The sequence below is a fragment of the Ostrea edulis genome, chromosome 7 (assembly GCF_947568905.1).
Source record: "Ostrea edulis chromosome 7, xbOstEdul1.1, whole genome shotgun sequence".
Taxonomy (NCBI): Eukaryota; Metazoa; Mollusca; class Bivalvia; order Ostreida; family Ostreidae; genus Ostrea; species Ostrea edulis.
Genome location: NC_079170.1, coordinates 29,735,215 through 29,761,714, shown reverse-complemented (window position 1 = coordinate 29,761,714; position 26,500 = coordinate 29,735,215). Strand labels below are relative to the sequence as shown.

Sequence of the window (26,500 nt, the reverse complement as noted above, 5' to 3'; positions counted from 1 at the left end):
AATGGTATCCCTTAAGAGGCAGATGACCCCTATGGATTTTGAGGTCAAGGTCATGTGTCAAACTACTTTAGGCATTAAACAATATTGTCCAGTCAATATCTTAAAAACCATTTGCTTGACAAACATCAAAACTTGGTTTCCTGGTAGACGACCCCTATTGATTTTAAGATCAGAGGTTAAATTTTCTCCACCTGAGAAAATATAGTCCACTCAATATCTTGAGAACCTTGTGTTTGATGCACATCAACCTTGGTACACCTTAAGGAGTAGATAACCCATGTTATTTTGAGGTCATAGGGTCAAACTTCTCCAGATATAAAAAATATTCTTAATTGTCTGCTCAATATTTTGAGAGCCATTTGCTTGACAGACACAAAATGGAGTAGATAATCGTTACTAATTTTGAAATTATAAGGTGGGAGGTCAACTTTTCTCCACATCGGGGAAATATTGTCCACTCAATATTTTAGAACCCTTTGCTGGATATTATCAATGTATTAAGAAAGGTCTCAGAACCTTTTGCGTTCACTTTTATAATTTGTCCATCTTTTGACCCAGTCGTATTATTAAAAGTATAGGCTTTTCCTGTCCATCTGTTAGCTTTTTTGTGTTTCAACTGCTGTAAGAATTGCGAGGCACATTGTTTTCTTTTTTTAAATAAAAATAATTTTAATGTGATTTTCTGCACTATAAGATAGATTTTGTCATTTTGATGTACAGAAGTGATTCTGCGACACTTTAACTCAGATTGACAGGAAGTTTGACAGAAATATTTATGTGGGCCTAGTAAGTGTGCAGATGGAGGAAGGGGTACATGTATATTTTTTACATAAAATATACACAGTAGTTTTGCTTACAATACCTGAAAATGATTTGTTAAATATTGGCTGAATGTGTAAAAGGCTTATGGAGTACACAGTGTGAGAATGGCGTACTACGTAACATGAAATTGAATTGTTGTTGTTCTGTATATAGGTCACTGTGTATTTCTTCCGATGTATCAGCTGTGCTCCTCACCAGTGTCCACTTTAACTGAAGAGTTTCTCGTGGAATTTGCAGCAAAGGTAGTATCCTTCACACATTAATTCAAATTCGATACTTAATGTATGATATAGCATATTCAAAATGTACTCAAATATAGGTCAAAGGCTGCATCCCAAGATCGATATTGACACTTACTTGAAACCAGTCGAAAGTTGATCGGGACCATTGATTTATAGTTGTCCATCTGTACTTAATCTATGTTATTGATTCTCAATAAAAGGAGTGAAATGTACCTAATGTATATTAGAATATTGAACTGTTCTCAATAAAAGTAATGAAATGTACCTAATCTATATCATAAGATTGAACTGTTCTCAATAAAAGGAGTGAAAACGGATTTAATATTCAATAATGAATATTAACTGTCCATAAGTGACATCATACTGTACCTTCTTGCATGCAATGCTGTTTTACGCCCCTGCAATACAAACAACCTAGGTGTTTATTCCTTATGTTTTGTGAGTTAATTGAAATTGAAAAGTTGGTTCTTTTATTAAGAATTACAATACACGGAAACAGCATAAGATTAAAGCTAACAAATTATTATTTAATAATAATGTAAATATACTTGTGTGTGTGTTAATTACCATGAATCAGTGCACATGTGACTGTGCCAGTTAAAACACTAAAATGTAAACACTTCCGGTCTAGGTTTCAGTAGGTTAAATATGTCTTTCTAGTTGTTCTCTGCATGTAATTCTTTGTAGGTTTTGAGATGTCTGACCAGTACAGGAAGCCATAGTAAAGCAGGACTTAATCTTCTGCTGGACATGGAATGTAGCTCACAGGTTTGGAATTTCAACACTTCAATGTGTTTAGGATTTTTTGGTAGAGTATTTAAAAGTATGTTATATTAACTTGACAACAACTAAATTTACATCTTTTGATGTCTCCAAAACTGTAGTTAGGGCTTTTTTTGGGAGGGGTGGATCTGGGATCTGTCTGATGGACTCAGCCATGCTTTCAATCAATGTTTCACATTTTCTTTATGGTAAAAAGGGAGGAGAAAAAAAACCAATTGCAGCTGAATTTTTACAAAATAATTGTAGTAAATGTAAGCACTTAGAATTTTTTTTAACTTTAGCTGCAGAAAGCGGTAGTGCTTCTTCTTCATAAGGTTTTATTGCAATACCAAACAAATCAATCTCCAAATGCCAAAAGAGTTCTTCAGAAGGGGACATTACTTCTACATAACCTCAGCCAAGTAGATGGGCAGTTTGAGGAACACCACTACATAGTGCAGCATCAGTATGTGGAGCTGATCAGTGGCCTCAACTCCATGTTTAAACCCACAGATTACGAAAATGAAAGTAAGTCTATGTTATCAACAAAACTTGCCCATGGACTTACAGCACATATTTGAATAATAAAGTGCTTTCATTGGTTTGTTAAATAAGATATAAAGGTTGAAAACATCACAGGGAAAATGCATAACATGCGTCAACAAACCAAAGAAAGACAATTTTATTTATATATTTCTGTACATGTATTCTTTTTTTTTTTATATAAAAAACTAAATACTTTCAAGTACGTAAAATATAGATATTATTGACCTGTAAGTTATTTAAATTTATTATACTTTCATGTAAAATACTCGAACCTGATTGGTCGAGAAGCATTTGAAAAAACATATTGTTACCCTCTGAGAACAAAAAACACGCGCCCCAGGGTGATAGTATCTAGCAACGGGTAACAGTACTTGACAACGAGTGATATTATAAAAAATTATCACATGCGTCAAATTTATGCGCGTACGGTTCGCCGTAGATTGCTAGGCAACATCGTTTGAGCGTTTGTAATAAACGCGAGTACCCGCTTCGAAATACGAAATATCGCATGACAGTGATTGATCAAATGTCAACAGACGTAAGTTTTTCTGCTTTCCAGTTTACATAACATTCAGTATAATAAAACAAATATTGCATGTAGTTGAGGGTAACATTAAAATTTTCAATGCTACCCTCAACTACATGCAATATTTATATAATAACAGCTGAAAATCGCTAGACCTTATGATAATATTTTTTTTTATTTAAACAGGATAGCACAATTAGTTTAAAAATCTAGTTTACATTGTGGTCCTGAAAACATGTATACAGATAGCAGTATTATATCCTTATTTCTCCATATTTGGTGATGATTTCCCTTTTTGAACAATGGTAGAGGGAAATACTCCAAGGAGGACAAACTCTAAACTCATAAAGTAAACCATCGTAAAGTTGTGGTAAGCAATATTTATTATTCTAAATTCAAATGAAAAGTAAAACGTAAACCAGAAAACATTTTTTTCTCAACAATTTCACTAATGCCCTGAAATAGGTAGCGGAGTTCGTGGAATGTATTTATTCACACACATATAAGAAATAGGTAGCGGAGTTCATGGAATGTATTTATTCACACACATATAAGAAATAGGTAGCGGAGTTCGTGGAATGTATTTATTCACACACATATAAGAAATAGGTAGCAGAGTTCGTGGAATGTATTTATTCACACACACATATAAGTGGCACTAAAAGACCAGATCTAACTAGATTCAAACCATTTTCTTAGACCAGCAATGGATGTCAATAGAAATTAAAGAGAATATACACACTCAATGAATACCCAACATGCTGCATCCACATGCAGTTTGCAGTCTATGTAACCTGTAGTTAATGTTGTAAACTTTCTTTCTTTTTTGAATTTCCTTCTTTATAAACTGTCCTACTGTTATGCCCTCTGGGCCCAAAATTGGAATAAACTTATCTTATCTATATACCCATGTAACATCCAAATCATGCGTTAAACAGAGCATTCAAGTCTGTTACCAACTTATCACCAGTTTATCGTAAAGGTTTCAGTTCTCAGTGAAGGTTATGGAGCACCAAATTAACATAAACTCAAATATTGAGATCTTAAATTATTTGAAGATATCATGAATTCATTTGATGTGGGCAACAATTCAATTATAGATCACTTTAAATAATTCATTATATCATTATCTTCAATTATGAAGTATTGCGTGCATTAATTGAATTGGTGATAGCATTAAGTATTTTGCTGAATTAATGTGTGCTGTTATAATTGAATTGTTGCTATTTTCAAATGAAGGGATGATATTAACAATTGAATTGATGTGCACTACAATTCAATTGAAGACAGCAATAATTCAATTTATCTCGGAACTGTGGTATTTTTGGATTTCAGGGTATGCTATCGCTGAACTGTGGTATTTTTGGATTTCAGGATGTGCTATTGCTGAACTGTGGTATTTTGGATTTCAGGATGTGCTATTGCTGAACCATAATATTTTGGATTTCAGAATGTGCTGTTGCAGAAATGTGGTATTTTGGATTTCAGGATGTGCTATTGCTGAACTATAATATTTTGGATTTCAGGATGTGCTATTGCTGAACTATAATATTTTGGATTTCAGGATGTGCTATTGCGAAACTATAATATTTTGGATCTCAGGATGTGCTATCGCTGAACTGTGGTATTTTGGATTTCAGGATGTGCTATTGCTGAACTATAATGTTTTGGATTTCAGGATGTGCTATTGCTGAACTATAATGTTTTGGATTTCAGGATGTGCTATTGCTGAACTGTAATATTTTGGATTTCAGGATGTGCTATTGCTGAACTGTAATATTTTGGATTTCAGGATGTGCTATTGCAGAACTATAATGTTTTGGATTTCAGGATGGGCTATTGCTGAACTATAATATTTTGGATCTCAGGATGTGCTATCGCTGAACTGTGGTATTTTGGATTTCAGGATGTGCTATTGCTGAACTATAATGTTTTGGATTTCAGGATGTGCTGTTGCGGAACTGTGGTATTTTGGTAGAGATGACTCGGATTCCTCTCAGGAGGATGAAGATGAGATGGAGATTAGCTGATATTGGTCCAAAAGATTAAAACATTTAGAGACATTTTATTTTTGTTTTGTTTAAGGCTCTATAGATATTTGTTGAAATAAATGAATGAACACAGATAAACGTGTTTTGATGTTGTTGTTTTATGATTTGAGCATTGATGCAAAGCATTGAAAAGTTGTATAAACAATAATTTTACCAGAAAGTATGTTCATTTGACATTAAGCATCAATCCGTATCAAAAGTTAAAATGTATAATTATTAACTTTTGATATTGATCGATACTTAATGTCAAATAAACATACTTTCTGGTTTTGTGTGCGATAATAATGTGGCCTTACCTGAATTTTGTAATTTTTTTTATAGAATTTTATTTTTTAATGGAGGGAGGGGGAGGGGGGGGGGGGCTACATGTTGCAGCTAAGAATTCATTAACCATTATTTAAATTCCACTACTTTGTATCGGAAAAACCATGGTTAGAACCCAGCAATAAAGATTTGGGAGATATTCAATCATCACTGCCAGGTCATTAATCATCCCCCCCCCCTCCATGTTTTTTATTTTTTTTTATTTTAAGTCACCTCTCCTGACTGTTTTGGTACTCTTCGGATAGGATAGGTGGTATCACTTACTGGTGTCCGGTAATAGATGCCAAAACAGTCAGGAGAGATGTCCGATAATAGATGCCAAAACAGAGCCTCATTCTCAGGGAAGCTTTTCCTGTACAGTTTGATTTTAGCCTGCAGTCCATTTGTAAGGCGAGGCAGGTGTTTTAGATCTGGAAATTAGGCATACAGTAGTAAAGTTGGACTTAATCTAAAATGTTTTAAAATCATTGGTGCTAATCCGGGGGACGTGCAACTCTGTGAAGGTCATCTGCTTAGTGATGAAATAAAAGTTAAGAATTCAACTCGGTGGTGGTCGTCTGTTTAGTGATGAAGTAAAAATTAAGAATTCCGATCCCGGTCGTGCTTATCTGAAATGTAATAAATTATACAGCAATTCAGCAAACTTGTGTTGTCATAGAATATAATTCTAGCCTTGTTTATTATTATAGATAGGCATGTTTTAAACCGACATCACTGACCAAATTGCAGCGAGTCCTGCCATGTTTAAATATCGAATAATGCGATTTATTTTCCTGCTTAGTCACGCTGACTTCTGAGTTATATTGATGTCAGATCTACTCTACGAGTTCTCGCCAATATCATTATACAAAAACACCTCTGCGCGTGATTATAACATATACATTCGTGTCTTTGTGATATTTCATAATGGTACATCAGGGCAATTAATCTCGGTAATCTGATTACGAATCCTCGTGAAACTGAACAAACATATTTGAGAAAATAAGACTAATTGGTCAGGACTGTTCATCCTTAAACTGTATAGGTTAGACTAATTATCAAAATGTACTTAGAATCCGTGTTTTGTTGGCTGGGGAAAGTATTTTAAAAAAAGACATACATTTATTTACATTTCCAATGTTTATGCTTTTGATATCTTTATAAGGAATTGTAATGATAGTCATTTCCTTATGAATGCGCGTGGTGAATCTTGGTGAATATAGAATGTCTATTTTAACGGCTGGGAATTCCGACAAATGAAAGTAAAATGTGTGAATATGAAAAATAAAGTTCATTTTTGAAAGTACATGAGTATGGTGGCTGATTTGTGCCAATTTACAATTTGTCTTTTTGAGGCGAAAAGACGACAAAACGATAAGATGATAATTAGCGACATTTCGCCTCGAAATAACGAAAAGACGACAAATTACAGGCGATAAGATAACAAACAAACCCCGCAAATTAGCGATCTAAAGTCGCTAATTATCGTTTTTGTCGTCTTTTCGCCTCGAAATAACGGAAAGACGACAAATTGTAAAGTGACACAAATCAGCCACTATACATAAGGGTATAAATTGCAACCCAGCATGAAGTGCCGCAGTTCATACCCTCGTGTGTTTTCAAAAATGAAATGATATCTCGCATTCTTCCTCGTATTGGATTGACTTCGGAGCGACAACGCTAACTGTTCCGCATGGTGCGCCCCTTTGTCCGTGACCCGTACAAGAATACTGTACCACTTGTCCAAATGTTGAAGTGTGATGATGATGAAATTCTGTTGATGATTTACGCACGCTATTTTTCTTGTCCATGATCACCTTTTCAAGTAAACGTTTATATTGTCATTAATACGGAAGCCGATAGGTGCCAGGGTATAGAATTAATATTTATTTAACTGGCGGCCGCCACTTAATTTATGTGGCGGCCGCCACTTAATTTAACTGGCGGCCGCCACTTATTATCTGTCGGCCGCCAGTTATTAACTGGCGGCGCCATATAAATTAACTGGCGGTCGCCGCTTATTTTATCTGGCGGTCGCCACTTAATTTATATATGGCGGCTGCCAATTGCAAAAACAATGTAATTCGTATCGCTGAGTGATTATTTTGGAAAGATTTAGAATAGTACGCAAACACGCAGCATCGTTTTTCAAAGTGCATAGGGACAGTCGGAGGAGAAATTGTCTTCTACAATTGTTGACAAGCAGAAAAGGAACCTAAAATGTCTCTTGTCCAAACTTTGTACTCCTAAATTTGAGGGAGGGAGCTCCGTTCATCCTTCAATTGATCAGTTCATTCATTATTACATTTTTACCATTCATTATTACCACCAAAAGAGTGGGGTGGGGGCCAATTAATCTTATTTCACATGTGAAAATAATTTAGTTTAAATGTGAAAATAATAGAAATTGAACGTTCAAATAAATGGAGGGTCAGCCCTGTGGTTCTACGTATTTAACAGTACAATCGAAAAACAATAATTTAATGCTCTTAATTGTGTGTATATATATATATATATATATATCACATACATATTACTAAGCATTGGGGATGGATTGCACCCCTTTCATTTTGAGAGAGAGATAGAGAAAGAGAGAGGAATTGAATAACTGGTGACAACCATATATATGATTTAAATTGAGTGGCGGCCGCCATATAAATTAAGTGGCGGCCGCCAGTTAATTTATCTGGCGGCCGCCAGATAAATTAACTGGCGGCCGCCATATAAATTAACTGGCGGCCGCCACATAAATTAACTGGCGGCCGCCAGTTAAATAAATATTAATTCTATACCCTGGCACCTATCGGCTTCCGTACATTAACATGGTTACCATAAGTATTGTTATATTTTTTAATTACATTTATTAAAACTTTGTTTTTTTTTACAATGATGTTCAAATGAATATATTCATGACGCTATATTGGGTTCAGTGCATTATGCTATAGTAATTTCATATCGGTGTTAGAATGAGTTAGGTGTAAATATTGATAGAAAAATAATCGGGAAGATTTGTGCTTTCAGAAACAAATAAAAACCCATTTTTAAAAATTTTACCCCGAACGTTCCTTTTCGCTTGACGCAACTCATTTATTCACACGGGAAAACTGACCGCTCAATGGAATCACGTCTGGATAACTGGCCACTGATAAACTGTCATGTTCTTTGCAGGACCTACTTATTTTCAGTTAGAATTTTTGTTAGATTGTTAAAATCTTCTTTTGCTAAAATTGCCAACAATTTCATTTCCCATGGTTTGTGATGAGGCCTCTTACAGAACTACTGTGTAACAGAAAAGGAGAAAATGTAACAAACCAGACCAGGATTCGAACCCGCGCCCCCTGAATATCCAGTCAGGTGCTATCTGGCCATCGGCAATCAAACCCGGCTGACCGCTATATTCCTTCCTCCTTAAATGTCTTCACACCTTGAAGATCTTTATCCCCTGACAGGCATTTTCATCTGTCAGTTCCAGGGGCTGGTCTACGGCACCAAATGCAACAGGAAACGAGAAAATGCAACGAGCCAGACTGGTATTCAAACCCGGGCCCCCTGAATCTCCAGTTAGGTGCTTTATCAACTGAGCTATCTGGCCACCGGCGATCGAACCCTTCTGACCTCAACAACTAGTAAATGTATTTTCAAATTGGTCAATTCTACATAAAAGAGCATGAACATTATTTTTAATGAACTGAAATGGTCAAACTCTTTATTTTTATAAAAACTGTTTATTTCACTAGAAAGGCTATCGGCAATGGTAACGAACATTTCAAAATATAATTTCTGTGGCTTCTTTTGTTAAGTCTTTATAATAGAGAAAGTTTCTAATTCACAGGACTAAAGTTGCTTGTAAAAGCTACAGAAAAAATCCATATTTTCCTTTTTTCTCTACTAATGTTATTTCTCTGGAAAAATATGGGTGACATCGAGTGTACACCTTTATTGATTATAGGCGTATAACGCCTCCCTCTGTCGGTATATAACGTCAAAATAGGCTGGGACAAAAGCTGGAGATATATCGAGGTGACACTGTATATAGTTTAATGAAAGTCAGAGGCGTATCTTTACCTTTACAATGCTTTTGCCGCTGATAGCTTTGCAAATTGTGATATCCATTTCCTCATGAATGTTCTGCAGATGGGAACAATGCGCGTATGAATCTTGATAAATATAGTACGTCTTTTTCAATGGAATTCCGACAGAAATGAAAGTAGAATGCAAATATAAAAACTAGATTTAATTTTTGAAAACACATGCGGGTATGATTGATTGTATCTTGTTTAATGTCCCACTCGAGAATGTTTCACTTGTATGGAGACATCACCACTGTTGTAAAATGTAGGCCTATGCTCGGCGCTTTATCGTTCCACACCTGCTGTGACACGGGACCTCGGTTTCTGCGGTCTCACCCGAAGGACCGGCCCATTTAGTCGCCTCTTACGACAAGCAGGGGGTACTGAGGACCTTTTCTAACCCGGACCCCCACGGGATCACGCGGGTATGAACTGCGATATTAACGCGCTTCGTGACGTATACGGACGTATGAAGCGTCACAGTTCATACCCCCAGGTATATTTCAAACATTATATGTATGTCTTACATGTAAATGCAAACGTCCAAAGTACTTGTTAAAACCGCGACCTCCTGGAACGAAGAACCAGAAGGTCCCAAAACTTTACATCGGATTATCTGAAAAAGTTTCTATTCAATAGCAAAAAGTGATTTTTTTTTTTAATATTCATTTAGTCATCGATTTCAAAATCATCATTAAATCACTTTATGTTTAGTCTAAATGAAAGATACAATCAGGCGAGTTTTATGGACCTTTTAAAATGGCAACAAAACTTATAAAAAGAACGAAGTATCACCTGATAAATATGACAAAAGCAAGATAAATGTAGTGGGATCAATCGGGCTTGGAAGTCAACACAGGAATGAGTAATTTGCTATGTATTGTAAGAAAATACATTGACTTAGTCTTTTCTTTTGTTATAGATGATAAATATCAAGGTACATTTTCGTACATTGCTGAACAAATTACCGATCCCTGTGATGTACAAACATCGGGGTTCTCTCCATGATTTTCATTCCCCCTTAATCATTCTGAATCCTAGGTTAGAGAGATGCTGTCACGCCAATGTTGCTATTACGAAAGACACCTTTTGCGTGTAAATATAAAATATCTCATCTTTAATAGATCATGTATTATAACAGTACGGTAGGTTAATTAATCCTAGACTCAGTAATCTATTTAGGGCGGCTACTTACACATTCAGATTACAGCTGTTCAAATAAATGTAAGACAACAGACTAAATAGACCAAGACATCTTTGAACAACATATTAAACTAACAACCGAGAATCCGTGATTTATCATATATTGAAATTAGCATGGAGGAACAATAAAACAAACAAAAATGAGCGGCGGCAATGAGACCAAGAGAAACTTTCTGGTTCTCCAACAGACATTTCTACCGTCTCTGATCGGACTAACAATTTTCATCGTGAATTTATCAGCTATATTTATTCTAGTCAAGAGCAAAACCATGAACCAACATATCCGGTTAATGTCTGTGAATCTGGCTTTCACGGACATGATGACGGGTGTCGCCATTTTGGTGGACTCGTTTCTACCGCTAATGTTAGAAGAGGGTTTGTGCCGGTTTCTGCTATATTTGTACTGCATCGGAGTGACTGTTTCTTTCTTGACGATTACTGGAATGCTTCTTGACCGCTTTCTGGCATTGTTTTATCCATTTCGTTACCACACTGTGATAGAAAAAGACAGGCGTCCAAGCATTATATTTGGACTTTGGATGACCGGTCTGCTGTTAACTGTGGTGAATTTCAACGATGGATTCCAAGCTTACGAATTCCAGCAATTCGTCGCCTGTGCTTCATATATCACGGTGGGCAGAACTGGGTTGACCATCGTCACTGTTGTCTTTTGCTTTCTGATTGCGCTGGACATGGTCCTATACGGCTTAATGCTCATCAAAATACACAAAATATCTAACTCAATCGCGTGTTTGGAAACGTTGACGAGAGAAAAGCAATTCAGAAGTCATGCAAGGATTCTGATCAAGTTGTCGACCATTCTTGGATGTTTCACGTTTCTGTACACGCCTATGATCGTCCTGAACATCATCGACGTCAGCAACACAAGTCCGGTCTTGAAGAAGAGGATTCTGACATGGCAGAGTTTCACAGGGTTTCTTATCCTCCTGAATTCTCTCATCAACCCATTTCTGTTTGTGTGGAGGTACACGGAATGCAGATATACGTTTTTGATGATCATTTGCCATTGCAGCAAGCACCGACGAGAAAAGTACTCAACCCTAAAGAAACAGCACTTTGTGTCTTTTCTTCAACCGTCCAGTTTGAATTACCCAGTGTCATCGGATAAAGAATGAAACAAATAAATTTAAAAATGTTGGATTATTTAAATAATACTATTTTATTATGAAACTTCTTGCTTTGCAGTATGTAACTGTTTGAGTATACATACTAAAATAAGCGGGGATAAACTTTGGAGAGAAGAAAAAAAAACACACCTCAATTTCTAATGGGAAAACAAGTAGAATGAAAACGCGTTTTACTTTATGAATATACTGTACAGTAGGGATGTGCGATTTTACCGGTATATCGGTATATCGTGATGATTCGTATAGGGATGTGCGATTTTACCGGTATATCGGTATATCGTGATGATTCGTATAGGGATGTGCGATTTTACCGGTATATCGGTATACCGTGATGATTCGTATAGGGATGTGCGATTTTACCGGTATATCGGTATATCGTGATGATTCGTATAGGGATGTGCGATTTTACCGGTATATCGGTATATCGTGATGATTCGTATAGGGATGTGCGATTTTACCGGTATATCGGTATATCGTGATGATTCGTATCGCGATACGGCGGAGAGAAAACCCGGTATTTTTGGACCTATGTAAGTTGGGTTTTAAATTAACTGTTACAGGAAGTAACAAAAACAACAAAATGTCGTTCAAACATGGTAAAAACGTTTATTGTCTAATACTCAACAGATTTACATATTCGTTGCATTTTATTTTTCTATTCACAGTTTGCAAGTCATTTGATTATTATTTGATCTGAATTTTTATTACTTGTTTTATCACAGCTACTTATACATGCAAAATAAATGTTTAAAATAAACTGAATTTGACAGTAATGACAATGACAGAGAATTAAGGGAACTCAGAATGTCCAAAAATATCGCGATATTGTCATGATATTGTGAAAAAAATTAATGATATATCTTGATGATACAAACTTTTTGGCGATACGTACCATCCCTACTACATGTATACAGAACGTATTTCTGCAACTGGCATATTACAAACTGGAACATGGCGAGTGTGCAAGACGTCTTGAAATAAACTAGTCCCCAACTCTCGAGACGTTCACATATATCAAGCCGACAAATACATACATCGTAAGGACATCACCGACAAATACATTCATTTCTTACATCGCCCATAAATACATTTAACTCTAACACATGCATGTACATCTCTAACATCGCCGATAAATTAAAATACATACATCGTAAGGACATCGTCTCCAACACCGCCAACAAATACCAGAATTATATCTGCATTTAGACCAATGAATTCAAGACCTGTTCGCACTTTCCACACACCCAGTCGTCTGATCTGAATTTACCATTGCAACGCCATTGTGCTGTGAGACTTGACTGGTGTAAAAGAGAACTTTCAGTTTAAAATGTAATCATCGAGGAAAATTCTCGAGCGAGACGTTAAGCAAGATACAATCAATCGAGGGTGACTTCAGTTCGAGAAAGATATCATTGCGTGCATCAAATCAATTAATGCCCTAATCAATTGAATTGAAGCGCACATCAATTCAGTTATTGCGTACAATAATTCAGTTGATGTGCGCATCAAATAATGATTGCTTTCGTCAACTGAATTGATGTGCGCATCAATGTGTTGGAACTATTAGAGTATTAAAAAACTATTTCAATCTTGGTATAAATGATCTGATGATCTCTTAAATTCAATTGAAGATATCTTTAATCATTTAAATGATTTTGTATACAGAATTGATGCGTGTATCAATTCTTTAAAAAGGAGCAACAATTCAATGAAAGAGAAAATCAAATCAATTGTTGATATGTCGAATTAAAGACATGCCTAATTACTCTCTTTAAAAGAATTATTACACGTATCAGTTAAATTAATGATAAATTGTTAATTCAATTGAAGATAACAATAATTCAATTATTGTGCGCATTAATTGAATTGATGCGTGGATTAATTTAATCATTGTTCTCTACAATTGAATTACAGCTTGCAATAATTCCGATTCCGAGAGAGCCGATAATGGTGCAGGAATCGAGTGCCACGATATATTTGATTACGTCACATCTTACGTCATCACACCTACACAACAAGGTAATTTTTTCTACACAAGTCCACCTTCGCATGCCAAATGCCCTATTACTCTCGAGTAAGCGAATCGGACACTTGGCTTGTGAAAATGACACAAGTCATAAAATCATAGATTTAAACGTCAAATGTCTTGAAAATTTTAATTCAATTAGAGTAATTTTTTTTTCCAAAACAAGAGTGATTCAGAGGAGAATCAACCCAACAATGACATGTCTACAAGACTCGAGAGTCAAAGCTCAACATTTGGAATTAACAAATGAAACTTATAATTCTTTGTTTGATGCATGTATCAAACGAAACATTGGACGGAAAACTTCATCAATGCGCTACTATTTCTTATCATTTAATTATGTTTTTAAGATAGAAAAACAAATAGTTTCTCCCATCAAAAAGCTTGAATTAACGTTTCTGAAATGGCGCGTAGGAATACATATAGGCAAGAATGAACAAATACAAAACGGCATGGCTGTGCGTTCAGGTCAGGAACAGTTACTGTGCAGATTTAAATGGATTATACGCCAAATTAAAGGTACAATGGTTAAAAGCTGAATTAAATATAAAGGAAGATAACAAGTTGTGACTGGATTTATGCTGCATCGTGTTGGAGGAGACGTTGAACACTGGTTGTGTCGTTGGAACGGTGGAATGCAATTCGGCTCCATTTCAATATCGAGGAAAACGTTCAAAACGTACTCGTTGACTGAGCCCCATATAACGCAGTTCAATTTCATTGATATTTACCAGATCAGAAGTCGCCACTTGCTCCGTCATGTTATCGATCTCGTAAAGCAGACGATTCATACCGGGAACTCGTGTAATCTGTCTACTTCTACCAGTAAGTGGTCTACGTCATCAAATTGACTATTCTGCCACGTCATCGCCTATGTATGTTGTTTTTTAAAATTAATTTGTATTTTATTCATATCTTTAGTTGTGCTAATTTTTGATAGCAATGAAAAACAAAAATCAAACAAATGCATTTCGTTATATATAATGCTTCTGTGGAAAATCCCGTTCTATAAATAGCGCTAAAATTAGAACGGGGAAGACGCATTCCAGAGAAAAGTAGTCCCGCGTGCTTAGTGCAGATGAACTCCGAACGAAATTTTGACAGAGAAATCAAACGAATTTTTCAACCAATCAGCATCGTTTATAAGTCATCACTTTAAAAGTTATTAAATGATTGGGGATTTAAATTAAGGTATTGGTGAGCATTGCATGTTAACACGAGGCTTTCACTGTCCAGAAAATTGCTAATTTCATGGTTTCCGGGTCTGTTATAGCGTTAACCTGGTCGTCAGGCGGAGTTAGGTGAAACTCCCGTGGCCGCGTCAAACTCAAGATGGTGACTATTTCTTTTCTAAACACTCGGATTTAGAAGTGAGAGTCACGTGACTTTCGAATATGACATTAAAACCGGAAGTTCCGAGTCACGGTGAGTGTTGGCGCGGTAAAGAACTCTCACTGTTATGGCATTGAGCACTGTGCATAAGGTCAAAAATGTGTGGTACATCACACAGGCTGTGAATGTACATCCATGTATATGAATGAAAACTTTTCGAATGGGACGTAAGACCAAAAAAGAAAAAAGAAAGAAAAGAAACAAACAAACCAATCAGAAGATCGACAAAAACCACAAGGAGTATCACACAGTTTACCGATATTGAGTTTGTGGAGTGAAGACCCAAAAGACAACACATAATTAGCAACACTGCCTCTAATTATTTAATTGAAACAACACATACCACATTGTGACCATTTACACCGGAACATTGAAACAGTATAAACGGTGAATATAACGAACAGTGATCAATCACATAACTCCTGTAAAGAATACAAAATAGAGAGTTGGGCAAACACGGACCCCTGGATATACCAGAGGTGGGATCAGGTGTCTAGGAGGAGTAAGGATCCCCTATCGACCGGTCACACCCGCCGTAGGTCCCATTCCTGATGAGGTAAGAATTCAGTAATCTCTTTTTTATGCTGTATCACAATTACATGTATGTGGTGTATCATAAAGAAGAAGGAGACCACTGATAACCGTTTCTGCATCGTCGCAAACCACGGGTTATTATTTCATTCTATTTCACAAATAGAATGAAACAATAACCCGTGGTTTGCGACGATGTAGTTTCTGCAGAAATCACATTTCACGTGCCCATTAGTTTTTGTTTGTATTCTGCAATACGGATACTGTTCTGCTCGAATTTCCCTCTATACGTCACTAGTATTAGAATCATTACCCAGAAAAGACACGTAGAATTGTTTTTTCAAATTGCCGTATTTCTGTCGACGTGCTTTGTTGCAGTAACATACTACTATCAGAAGAGTGTACCGACACTCCGTGAATCTCCAGACGTACAGAAAAGGGTTGATGAAAGAATTAAACAGAATTAGGAATCCTGCCAAACCTTGAAAGTTTAAGACTGTTTTCTGCAGCGAAGACGTGCTCATTAATCCGATTACGTTCAACACAATCTGTGGCGTGTAAAGAACCATGAAAGTTCCTGTGATGGTCAATAACTTCATCAAAATCTTGACCTGCTGTCGAAACGGTCGTTGTGGGTGCCCATCTTGTGTTGGACACGTCATCCCACGTATTTTGATGAACATCAGTAAATAAAAAAGTAGATCAATGATCAAAGAAATGCAAAAAAATACGGTGACTATGGTGAGTCCTGTTTTTCCAACCACGAATGCATTGATACAGAACGTCAGATCTTTTGTTTCATATATACTAAATCCGTCGTGGTAATTAACGACGGTTAGGACAGACCCTGTTATCCATATCACAAAGATGAAAACGGGACATTTTTCCCGAGTGAGGAGATTGTGGTATTTGAATGGAAAGTACAGCGCCACTAACCGGTCAATCAGCATGGCGTTGATTGTGAGGAAGGAAATGACGACACCGATACAGTAGAGATAGAGAACCAGTCTGCACAATCCCTCGGGTAAGATGGGAGACAGGAACGAATCCACCAATATGGCCAGGCCAGTCATTAAATCTGTGAAAGTCAAATTCATGGACAGGAGTCTAATATGGATGTTCATCTTCTTGCACTGAAAGAGAATAACGATGGCCAGCAGATTTATCAGACTTATCAGAAGTCCAATAACTAAAGGTATTACCTCTTGCTGTAAAATTAATGTACTTTCGGCTGTCTTGTTGGCGTCCATCTGTGAAGGAATCCTGCTTGACGGTTTGGAATATACTGATCAGAATAGAAGTTCAGAATATTGCGCAAATAAGTGTGATCTCCCAGTGGCAGGCCTTGTTACTTGTATAGCATATTCAGGAATGTAACAACACCATTTCCGCTGTAAATGGAGCTTTTATTGGCTAATGAAGTTTGTGACTAGTTAATTAGAAGTAATGAGAAGGTATGGAGAGATATTGATATTATTCAATTGTCAAAGCTCTTCTCACTTTGTGAAAGGACATAATGTAAGCACCATAATGTTGATGGAGCTACCATTAAAGCGAGTGCAGCCACATGTACAGGGGCGGATCCAGACTTTCCCCCCCCCCCCACGGTAGTGGGTTCTATCGTATGCATTTTCATGGGTTCCAATTGAAACTATCTACTATACCATGTAGTGTGTTTGAAAACTGAAAGTACTTACAAATAAAAATTATCAGAACTCTCTATTCCATGGCAATTTAAGGCGGTGATTATCCTGAAAATTTATCTAATAATCCCCGTGTAGCAACAACGCTCTGGTATAACCAGGGGTCCATGTTTGCCCAACTGTCTATTTTGTATTCCTAATAGGAGTTTACATGTATGAGATTCATCACTGTTCATTATCTTCACTTTTCATCGAGATAATATTAAGTATAAGAATGTTTGAAAAAAGGAGTAATCCAATGGAATGATGTATTCCTATGTAGAATTTTTTAACCCCTAGTGTGCCTCGGCCTTTCTGCGAAGGTCATGGCGGGAATAAATTGAATCCACGCTACGTGAGGATACTTACACATTCTTTGTACTGTGTCTTCATGGTTCTGGAGACGCTGAGTTTTAAGAGAATTTCCCAAAACACGTGCACTTGGAACTCCTATAGTGTGCTCCATCCTAGTCACGGGGCAAAATCGAATTTACACGGCAAAGTACAGCAAGATGATTGCGTGTTGATTAAATATGTTGTGCCATTGTGGATCTTGATTGATTGATTGATTGTATGTTGTTTAACGTCCCTCTCGAGAATATTTCACTCATATGGAGACGTCACCATTCCCGGTGAGGGGCTGCAAAATTTTGGCCTATATGCTCGGCGCTTATGGCCATTGAGCAGGGAGGGATCTTTATCGTGCCACACCTGCTGTGACACAGGACCTCGGATTTTTGCGGCCTCATCCGAAAAACAACCCCATTTAGTCGCCTCTTACGACAAGCAAGGGGTACTGAGGATCTACTCTAACCCGGATTCCCACGGGAAGTGGATCTTGAGAAGATTTATTACAGAATATACCTACAGATGTTTTGGGGAAGGTTAGCGGTCATTACATTAGATGCCCATATATATGTAGCAATATTCCATTATCACCTGCATATGGTGTTTATATCTCTCAACTGATTCGATACGCAAGAGCTTGTTCTGCGTATGGTCATTTTTTAAATGGAGGCAAGCTACTGACTAACGAGTTGATGGTACAGGAGTTTCAACAGTCTCGATTGAAGTCAGCATTTCGCAAATTCTAAGGTCGTTATAACGATCTAGTTCGTCAATACAACCTATTATTGGGTCAAATGCTGTCTGACGTGTTTCCTACCGATTGTTAGTCCGTTCTTGGCACACTGATTTAGACAACGGATAACTCCGTTTACCTGATCAGTATTTAGGGCTCACGGCGGGTGTGACCGGTCGACAGGGGATGCTTACTCCTCCTAGGCACCTGATCCCACCTCTGGTGTGTCCAGGGGTCCGTGTTTGTCCATCTATTTATTTTCTATTGCTTATAGGAGTTTTGAGATTGATCACTGTTCTTTATCTTCACCTTTCATGCCAGTTTAATGCAGGTACATCGATCCGAGAAAAACATAGACCATGGTGTACCAAAACTCATTAACAGAAACACGATTAATTAGTTGTGAAGCACGATCTCTTGTCCTGTTCAAACTTCCTCAAAGCTTAACACTTTGATTGACACCCCACCCCCCATTCTTAGATAAAAACGTTCTTTCAGAATGATGACGACAGAAACCTAGAAATAAAAAACACAAACTGCATAATTTGAGTATAATGTGGATCGGATTCGCAAAAAAAGTGTTCCTGGGTCACCGCTGGTGCACAGACGGTGCCACGTTTTGGAATTGCCTGATCGTCTCAAGTGCACATAAATCAGTTATAAAGGCATTTCTAAAACTTTAATGGATTGTTTGACTTCATATCCCGGTGAAGTTTTCAAAATGCTAAGATTATTCATCCTGTCACTGTCTCGCGGTTATTGGTTTGTATAAATGTAAAGTATATGAAGATGCTTACATAAAAAATATAACGAATCAAACCCCTTTGGTTCTTTAGATAGCCCTTTAGATGAAGATTATCAAGGTATTCCCATGTTAAACGTCAGCCCTCTCTGTAGTCCCGCCATTGCCTAGGGCACCATGCTTCGAACATATTTAGATGTATATACTAGCGGAAAAAAGAAACTGTGCATTATTTAATATATAAAAAAAATTATAAAAAATAACAATGAACAAATTTTATTTTTTGTAATACTGTTAACAAATGTTTTCGTTACAACATTTCATAATCCATTAATGCTAACGTCGAATAACGTCAATTTCAGCACACTCGAAAGACACTGGTATTCGAACTTGAATTAACAAAGTTAATAACGCATGTGACCACCATTTGCTTTCACGCATGCTTGACAACGGCGCCTCATTGATGCCACTTTTAAGTGTTCAGAAATGCTTGAGGGATGTTGTTCCAGATGTTGGTTAAAGCCTGTCCTGATTTAAATCAGCCAATGTCACTGGATGATTTGGTAAACGGCGTAGACGTCGTTCCATTTCATCCCAGACGTGCGAGATCGGCGATAAATCGGGGGATACAGCTGGCCAAGGCAAGACATCGACATTCTGTTGAACAAAAAAGTCCCTGACGACACGTGCAACATGTGTCCTTGCGTTGTCTTGCTGCAGAATGATGTGATTTTGCTGTCTCTGTAAGAAGGGTATCACATGGCGTTGAATAATTTCATCTCGATAGCGTACGCCGGTGAGATTCCCATTGACAATTTGTAGAGGGGTCCTTCCATGTGCTGTTATTCCACCCCACACCATAATGCTACCTCCACCAAATTGTCGACGTTGCACAACACAAGCGTCCTGGTACCGTTTCCCAACGCGACGATACACTCTACAAGGGCCGTCACTGCTATCCAAATGAAATCTGGATTCATCAGTGAACAGAATATTGGCCCAGTCCTGTATTCTGAGTCGCAGATGTCGTCTGTACCACGCTAGTCTAGCGATACGATGACGTTGAAGCAGTATTGGGCGCACCGCTGGACGTCTTGGTCTGATGTTGTGCTCGCGCAGACGATTACGCACAGTTCTTGGACTGATTGGTCGAATTTAAGTCCAGGAATGCTACGAGCAGTCAAACTTGGTGTCTGGAAACGATTTCTCAGGTGCACAAGTCTAATGTGGTTGTCCTGTCGACGCGATGACACACGAGGACGCCCAGAACGTGGTCGATCCCGAGTGTTACCAGATTGTGGAAAAGTCTCCATAATGACTGGATGGTGTTCCGATCAACTCCAGAGTGTCTTGCTACGATATTATGTGCCATTCCAGCTAGAAGCATCCCAACAGCACGATTACGTTGGTTTTCGCTGAGTCGTGGCATGAAAGAACGGTAAATTTTGTCTCAACTAAAGTGTTTTCCTTAACGAATATAGTGTCCAAGCAAACCTTTTACACTTCTTACACCAAACAGTATATTGGCCAGTAAAACTCTTGCGTACGAACACTTCAATAAACAACATATGTTCACTAACCATGAAAAAACCGTGCATCTGAGTCGGGTACTATCCGATATTGTTCAAAATCATCACCTTCATCGATTGTTTAGATTTTAGAAATATAAACAATAAATATAGAAAAACTCTACTAAATTTTATAATGCACACTTTCTTTTTTCCGCTAGTATACTACTTGGGCATACTTGCATATTAATTTGGCAAATTAACCTTTCTATAAAACACAATTGTAGTGAAGTGCTGGAGACGAACAATTTGATTTGTTATAATCCTAATACACTGTTTGTTATCTTCACCTTGCATCCAATAAGTTCATGACATGTTTTAAAACTATAGGGAATGAAAATCACTTCGCAGTAAGCTGAATTTATTATAAGCGTGCTTGCTGTAACTGTTGTACTGTAATCCTATCTTCTCCAGAACAATTGGACCAGGAAAGTTGAAATATACATGAAAGCTTCCTGGCATAGAGTAGATTCAAATGGGGAGGGGGGATTAACATTTTATATGGGAATATACAGGAAATTAAAGAATTATTTTCAGAAGTGTCAAGACCAAATTAAATGAAAACCAAATGTTCCTAATATTCCTATGTTGTGTGGAATCAATTATTTTTTCATGCCCCTGAAACTAGTCATGGGCATATTTTGTCCTGTCTCTCTTTCCAAAACTAACCTTTTAGTGGCAAGCAATAGGGCTTTCATATTCCATATGCATGTTCCTTGTGAAATGACCTTTTCTTTGGTACCAAAGTTTTAAAACTTGTGACTTTGACCTTTTAAGGTACAACTTTTATATTTTGTATACATCAAGATTTCTTTTTGGAAGACCTTTCATTTCATACCATGATCTATGTGACCTTCATATTCTCCCACAACAGCAAGGTCATGTTAGTAATATTGGTGTTGAGGCATCCCCATGTTGTGTGAATTCATATTCAGTTATGTTGGGACCCTTTAAAATTTTTCATGGGAATAAAAATTGAAAGCGAGATCTTTTAAAAATTACAATAGAAGGGCCAATTCCAAAGATGGCCAAGGTCACAAGGAGAAATATATTGGTACCAGTAGAAAGATCTTGTCACAAGAAATGATCAAGTGCAATATGAAAGCTCTAATATTTACCATTTAGAAGTTATGACCAATTTTTTTAAAAAGTAGGTCAAACTCAAAGGTCAATGTCACAAGGTCAACAATTTTGGTACCCACACAAAGGTCTTGTCACAAGAAATGTTCATGTGAAATATCAGAGATCTAGCACTCACTGTTCAAAAGTTATTTGCAAGGTTAAAGTCTTCAAAAAGTAGGTCAAACTCCAAGGTCAAAGCTAAGGTTAAAAATGTTGGTACCCACGGAAAGGTTTTTTTCACAAGAAATACGCATGTGAAATATCAAAGCTCTAGGACTTACTGTTCAAAAGTTATTAGCAAGGTTAAAGTTTCAGAATGACAGACAGGACAAAAACAATATGCCCCCTGATTTTCGATCTCGGGGGCATAAAAATGAAATTGCTATTGTGGCCCCACCCACACCCTAGGACTCATGATTTTTACAAACTTGAATCACCACTATGTCAGGAATCCAGCTTTTCTGGCCCTGGGGCCATTGGTTCTTGAGAAAATGATTTTTTAATGACTCCACCCTATTTTTGCATTTTTTGTGGTTATCTCCCCTTTAACATGGCCCTTCATATGAACAAACTTGAATCCCCTTCATACAAGGATATTTTGTGCCAAGTTTGGTTGAAATTGGCCCAGCTGTGGTTCTGGAGAAGATGAAAATGTGAAACGTTTACGACAATCACGCCAACGACAAGTTTTGATCAGAAAAACTCACTTGAGCCTTCGGTGAGCTAATAATACACGATACCTGTGAAGCTACCTTGATTCTCTGGTATCAACATGAACAGAAATTCAGGTATAAGGTATTTATTACAACACAGATATTGTTTTAAACAGCAATATAGAACAATTAACAAATCATACTGGTACACATTTCTTTAATACCGACAGCTAAACTACCGAGATTCACATTATCTCATTTTATAATACTATTAAGACGCAGCCCCTCCAGACACCTTGAATTCTCATCAATGAACATGGACTAAATATGTGTCTACATGTTCGTAACCAAGAACATCAGAACATCTGTTATTTACAAAATTGTAACCTTGATAGTTATACATATGCTTGATAACTTACACGTTTACAAATGCATAAACGGCATGCACTACTGACTAGCTCAAATCCCACATACATGTATGTTCAACAAAAATGATAAATATGCCCAGATCTTAAAATATTTTGAATTTGTTGTTTCCACCACAACTTGTCAGGCATGCTATAACAATAGATATTAATAAAAGCATTTCATTAATAATCATATTTCAAAATATGAATAAATTAAACCTTATGTTCTCCCACGATTGAGGTTTACACCTCATGTAAATGTCTGAACCTAAAGGACAAATATCCCAGTTCCCAAGTTTATCTCCCTCTACGCAGTAATATTTTGTCCCAATAAATTTGCTTGGAAGGGGGAATAAATAAGTTTATGAAATGATAGAAAAGAAGAGCTGATTTTTTTATTCTAATTGTGTACAAAATAACAACTAAAAATGTTTCATATTTAAAATTAAGAATTGATTTTAACATGGATGTCATATTCATAAATAAGTAAGATTAAAATTATCAATAATAGTTATTATTAATTATCAAAATTATAATTTGCTTATTTCAATGCATTTAAAAAGTATATATTATATATATAGTTAAAAAGAGGAAGCTAAAAGGGTACTGAATGGAAGCAAAGTGTACTGAATGGGACAAATACTGTGTAATGATTGAGATTAGTATCTGCATAGTATGTCGATACATATAGTACATATAATATATACAATTCTGCACCTTTGCCTTACGTATCATTGCACGCTGATTTACTTGCCCTGACCGAACACTACGTACACAGTGATATTTACATTGATCAGTGTTTTAGTCAATAATGAATGGTAGCTGTTTCATTGTATTTCTTTCTTAGGAAAAAAAGCACTGGGACATTGACATAAACACCTATGCTTATAAGAAAAAAATGTTGAATCGCCCAATGCAAATATAAGAATTATATTTCCTTATAGTGGATATGATAATATTGGAGGCATGGGGGCATTTCCTGTGTATAATCAATGAACATTAACAATGGCTTTTGTTATTTTCATACCCCCTTCAAAAATAGCCATTCCTTAATTAGAAACAGTGTTACGGTGAGTATCCTTATAATGAATACACACATACAGCGAAGTGATTAAATATCTATAATCATTCCATAAGTAATTACAGTGAGTATGCATGATTTCCTCTCCCTGTAGTTTTTAAGCATTATAAATTTGTTGGATATAATGAATTACATTTATAATGAATCAAAATTATTTATTCCTAGCACTTCGCTCTAAGTGTGTTTTACTGTGTATATCCATTTACCTACAACATTTTGAAGTGGTCATTTTTCTCTTTGATTAAAATGATTGTCCATCAACATTGTTTCCCAAACTACAGAGTTCTTAGCAAACACTACCAAGAATTCTTAGCAAACACTACCAAGAATTCTTAGCAAACACTACCAAGAGTTCTTAGCAAACACTGCCAAGAATTCTTAACAAACACTAGAAAATACTTTCAAACAGGTGTACAATGTTGAATCAGTTTTATCACTGCATGGGTAAATCCATGGATTGTCTCTTATAATACATGTTCCAAAAATACAACTATTGATATATGCCCAAATGTTGCCATTATACATTTACTATTATAAATGATTTATATACTGTATATCACATTATGATATATTTGGTGGATTTTTATTGAAAACAATTATTTGAAATATTTAAATTTTCTGTGGATTTACATTTCAAAATATATATATAAAGCACCGATATGACCAAGGACAAGCACAATACGCCAGTTTCGAGATACGAACTCTTCTGTGTAGGAGGTGCATTTAGTGGCACTTTGAATGATTAAAGGGAACAGAGTGGACCTACAGTCAGCGAGGAAGACAATGAGATGCATTAAAAGCGGATTCTCTTTTAATATGTAAATGTGGGGAATACAAAATACTGTCGAAAGAAATGTTTTACTAAAGTGGAAACATAAAAACAATGTCATATTTGCAAGTAATATCTTATCAGTCGAATTCGGGTGATGTAACAGTGTATGAGAAACTTACCGAGTACATTCACTTACGCAGTGATGAAAATTAGTCCCACTCCCGCGTGTAAACAAATTGTTTCGCGCCTCACTATATACGAGAGTTCTCCAAAGGGAAATAACTCGGGCGTATCTCGAAACTGCCGTATTAGATAAATCCCTAGGGACAACCTGTCCCTTTCTCAGGACAAACAAAAAAGTTGTACTGATAGAACTATACAAATGAAGAGCCAGGCAAACACAGACCCCTGGATATACCAGAAGTGGGATCAGGTGCCCAGGATGAGTGAACATCGACAGGTCACACCCGCCGTGAGCCTGATAAGGGTGTGACCTGTCAACAGGGGCTGCTCACTCCTACTGGGTACCTGATCACACCTCTAGTGAATTCAGGGGTCCAAGTTCGCCCGACCCTCCTTCATTTGTATTTTTATTAGTATAACTTTTTAGTATGTCCTTGGGAATGCATTTATCTAATTGTTCTGGTCATTGGTCATATAGGTGCTTTATGTAATTTTTTTTATTTGGCCTTGTATCCACAATGTGGTGTTGTTGGATTTTAGTGCTGTTTATAATTATATATATACACACACACATAAAATGTAATTGCCTACAATAAATGAAAGAAATTTTTTGGCAATTTCATCTGCCAAAATGGCGACATTATGACCCAATATACAGTTTCATGTTGTACGGCAATCTACTCTGTAATATGTACATTATGCAAACTCAAACTGTGTCCAAATTTAATAGATAAAGCATTCAAAGATGTGTATATCACAAATACTGTCTTATCACAGAAAACATTTAAATAGAAAATACTTGCATATGGACTGCACATTCTTACACATTGACCCTTTCTTTGATGACCTTGGTCTAGCCTCCAAACCAATACATCCATTCCTTGCCTACTTATGGTCTGAACAAGAATGTCTACACCAATACCTATGACTGATGTTTTCCAAAGTACTTTGGCTGAAGAATTTGAAAGATAACTAGTATTGTTAACATTTTGTACATACATGTAATAATTATCTAAGGTCCTACAATCCCTGCAATACTGTGATATAACCAGGACATACCAATACGCTACCAAACAAATACCCTGTGACTCTGAATTCATAAAAATGAACGTATGGTCTCTACAGTCATGACACGCCCTCTGGTCAGTGGTAAAAATTTAACTATACTTTAAGCATATCTCTGATGCTAATTTTTGTGACCTTGATGTTTTTGAAATGAGACCCATTGGACATATTAAGGAGGTATGCTACACTGGAGAAATTTGATATGAATGAAAAGTGGAGAATATGTACATGATTTTGAAACTGAAAACTTTCAATATTACTTTATTTAGTCAAAATATGCAGTTTTAGTAGAAACCAATCTGAAATTTTTTTAAAGCCCCTGCTGGATTTCAACCCGTGATCAGCAGTCAATGTACTAACCTACTGAGTTACTCAACTAGGCGATGAGTTCTGAAATGAATAGACAAATATTGCTGATATCTATATTTTCATCCATGTTTTAAAAAGAAGTCAGCCATTATGATGATGTAAAGGACCTCCTTAAGATTCTACAATTCTTAAAACATTCCTGGAGAAGTCATA

General features: G+C 36.6%; 3 protein-coding genes across 8 annotated transcripts in view; 2 read left to right on the top strand and 1 right to left on the bottom strand.

Annotated features, from left to right (window-relative positions):
* Positions 1-5,027, top strand: part of LOC125653591 (ATR-interacting protein-like) — a 30,184-nt gene extending 25,157 nt beyond the window's left edge. For all 3 annotated transcript variants that reach the window (XM_048883155.2, XM_056143933.1, XM_056143934.1), the window contains 4 exons: positions 976-1,064; positions 1,752-1,832; positions 2,129-2,354; positions 4,843-5,027. In XM_048883155.2, coding sequence (XP_048739112.2) covers positions 976-1,064; positions 1,752-1,832; positions 2,129-2,354; positions 4,843-4,928 — 482 coding nt within the window. In that variant the 3' untranslated portion in view covers positions 4,929-5,027. The remainder of the gene's footprint in view (positions 1-975; positions 1,065-1,751; positions 1,833-2,128; positions 2,355-4,842) is intronic.
* A 5,638-nt stretch (positions 5,028-10,665) lies between these two features.
* LOC130048638 (melanocyte-stimulating hormone receptor-like) lies at positions 10,666-11,661 on the top strand. Its single transcript, XM_056145640.1, has one exon. It carries the CDS (start codon positions 10,666-10,668, stop codon positions 11,659-11,661), a length of 996 nt encoding a protein of 331 aa, XP_056001615.1.
* Positions 11,662-22,600: 10,939 nt separating this feature from the next.
* The window catches only part of LOC125653593 (UDP-galactose translocator-like), a 23,408-nt gene continuing 19,508 nt past the window's right edge, over positions 22,601-26,500 (bottom strand). For all 4 annotated transcript variants that reach the window (XM_048883159.2, XM_056143930.1, XM_056143931.1 and 1 more), the window contains exon 3: positions 22,601-26,500. This exon is cut by the window's right edge and continues 3,570 nt beyond it. The gene's annotated coding sequence lies outside the window, so the exon portion shown is untranslated.

Coding starts and splice junctions, on each gene's coding strand:
- LOC130048638 (XM_056145640.1), top strand. CDS start 10,666: ATGAGCGGCGGCAATGAGACCAAGAGAAACTTTCTGGTTCTCCAACAG.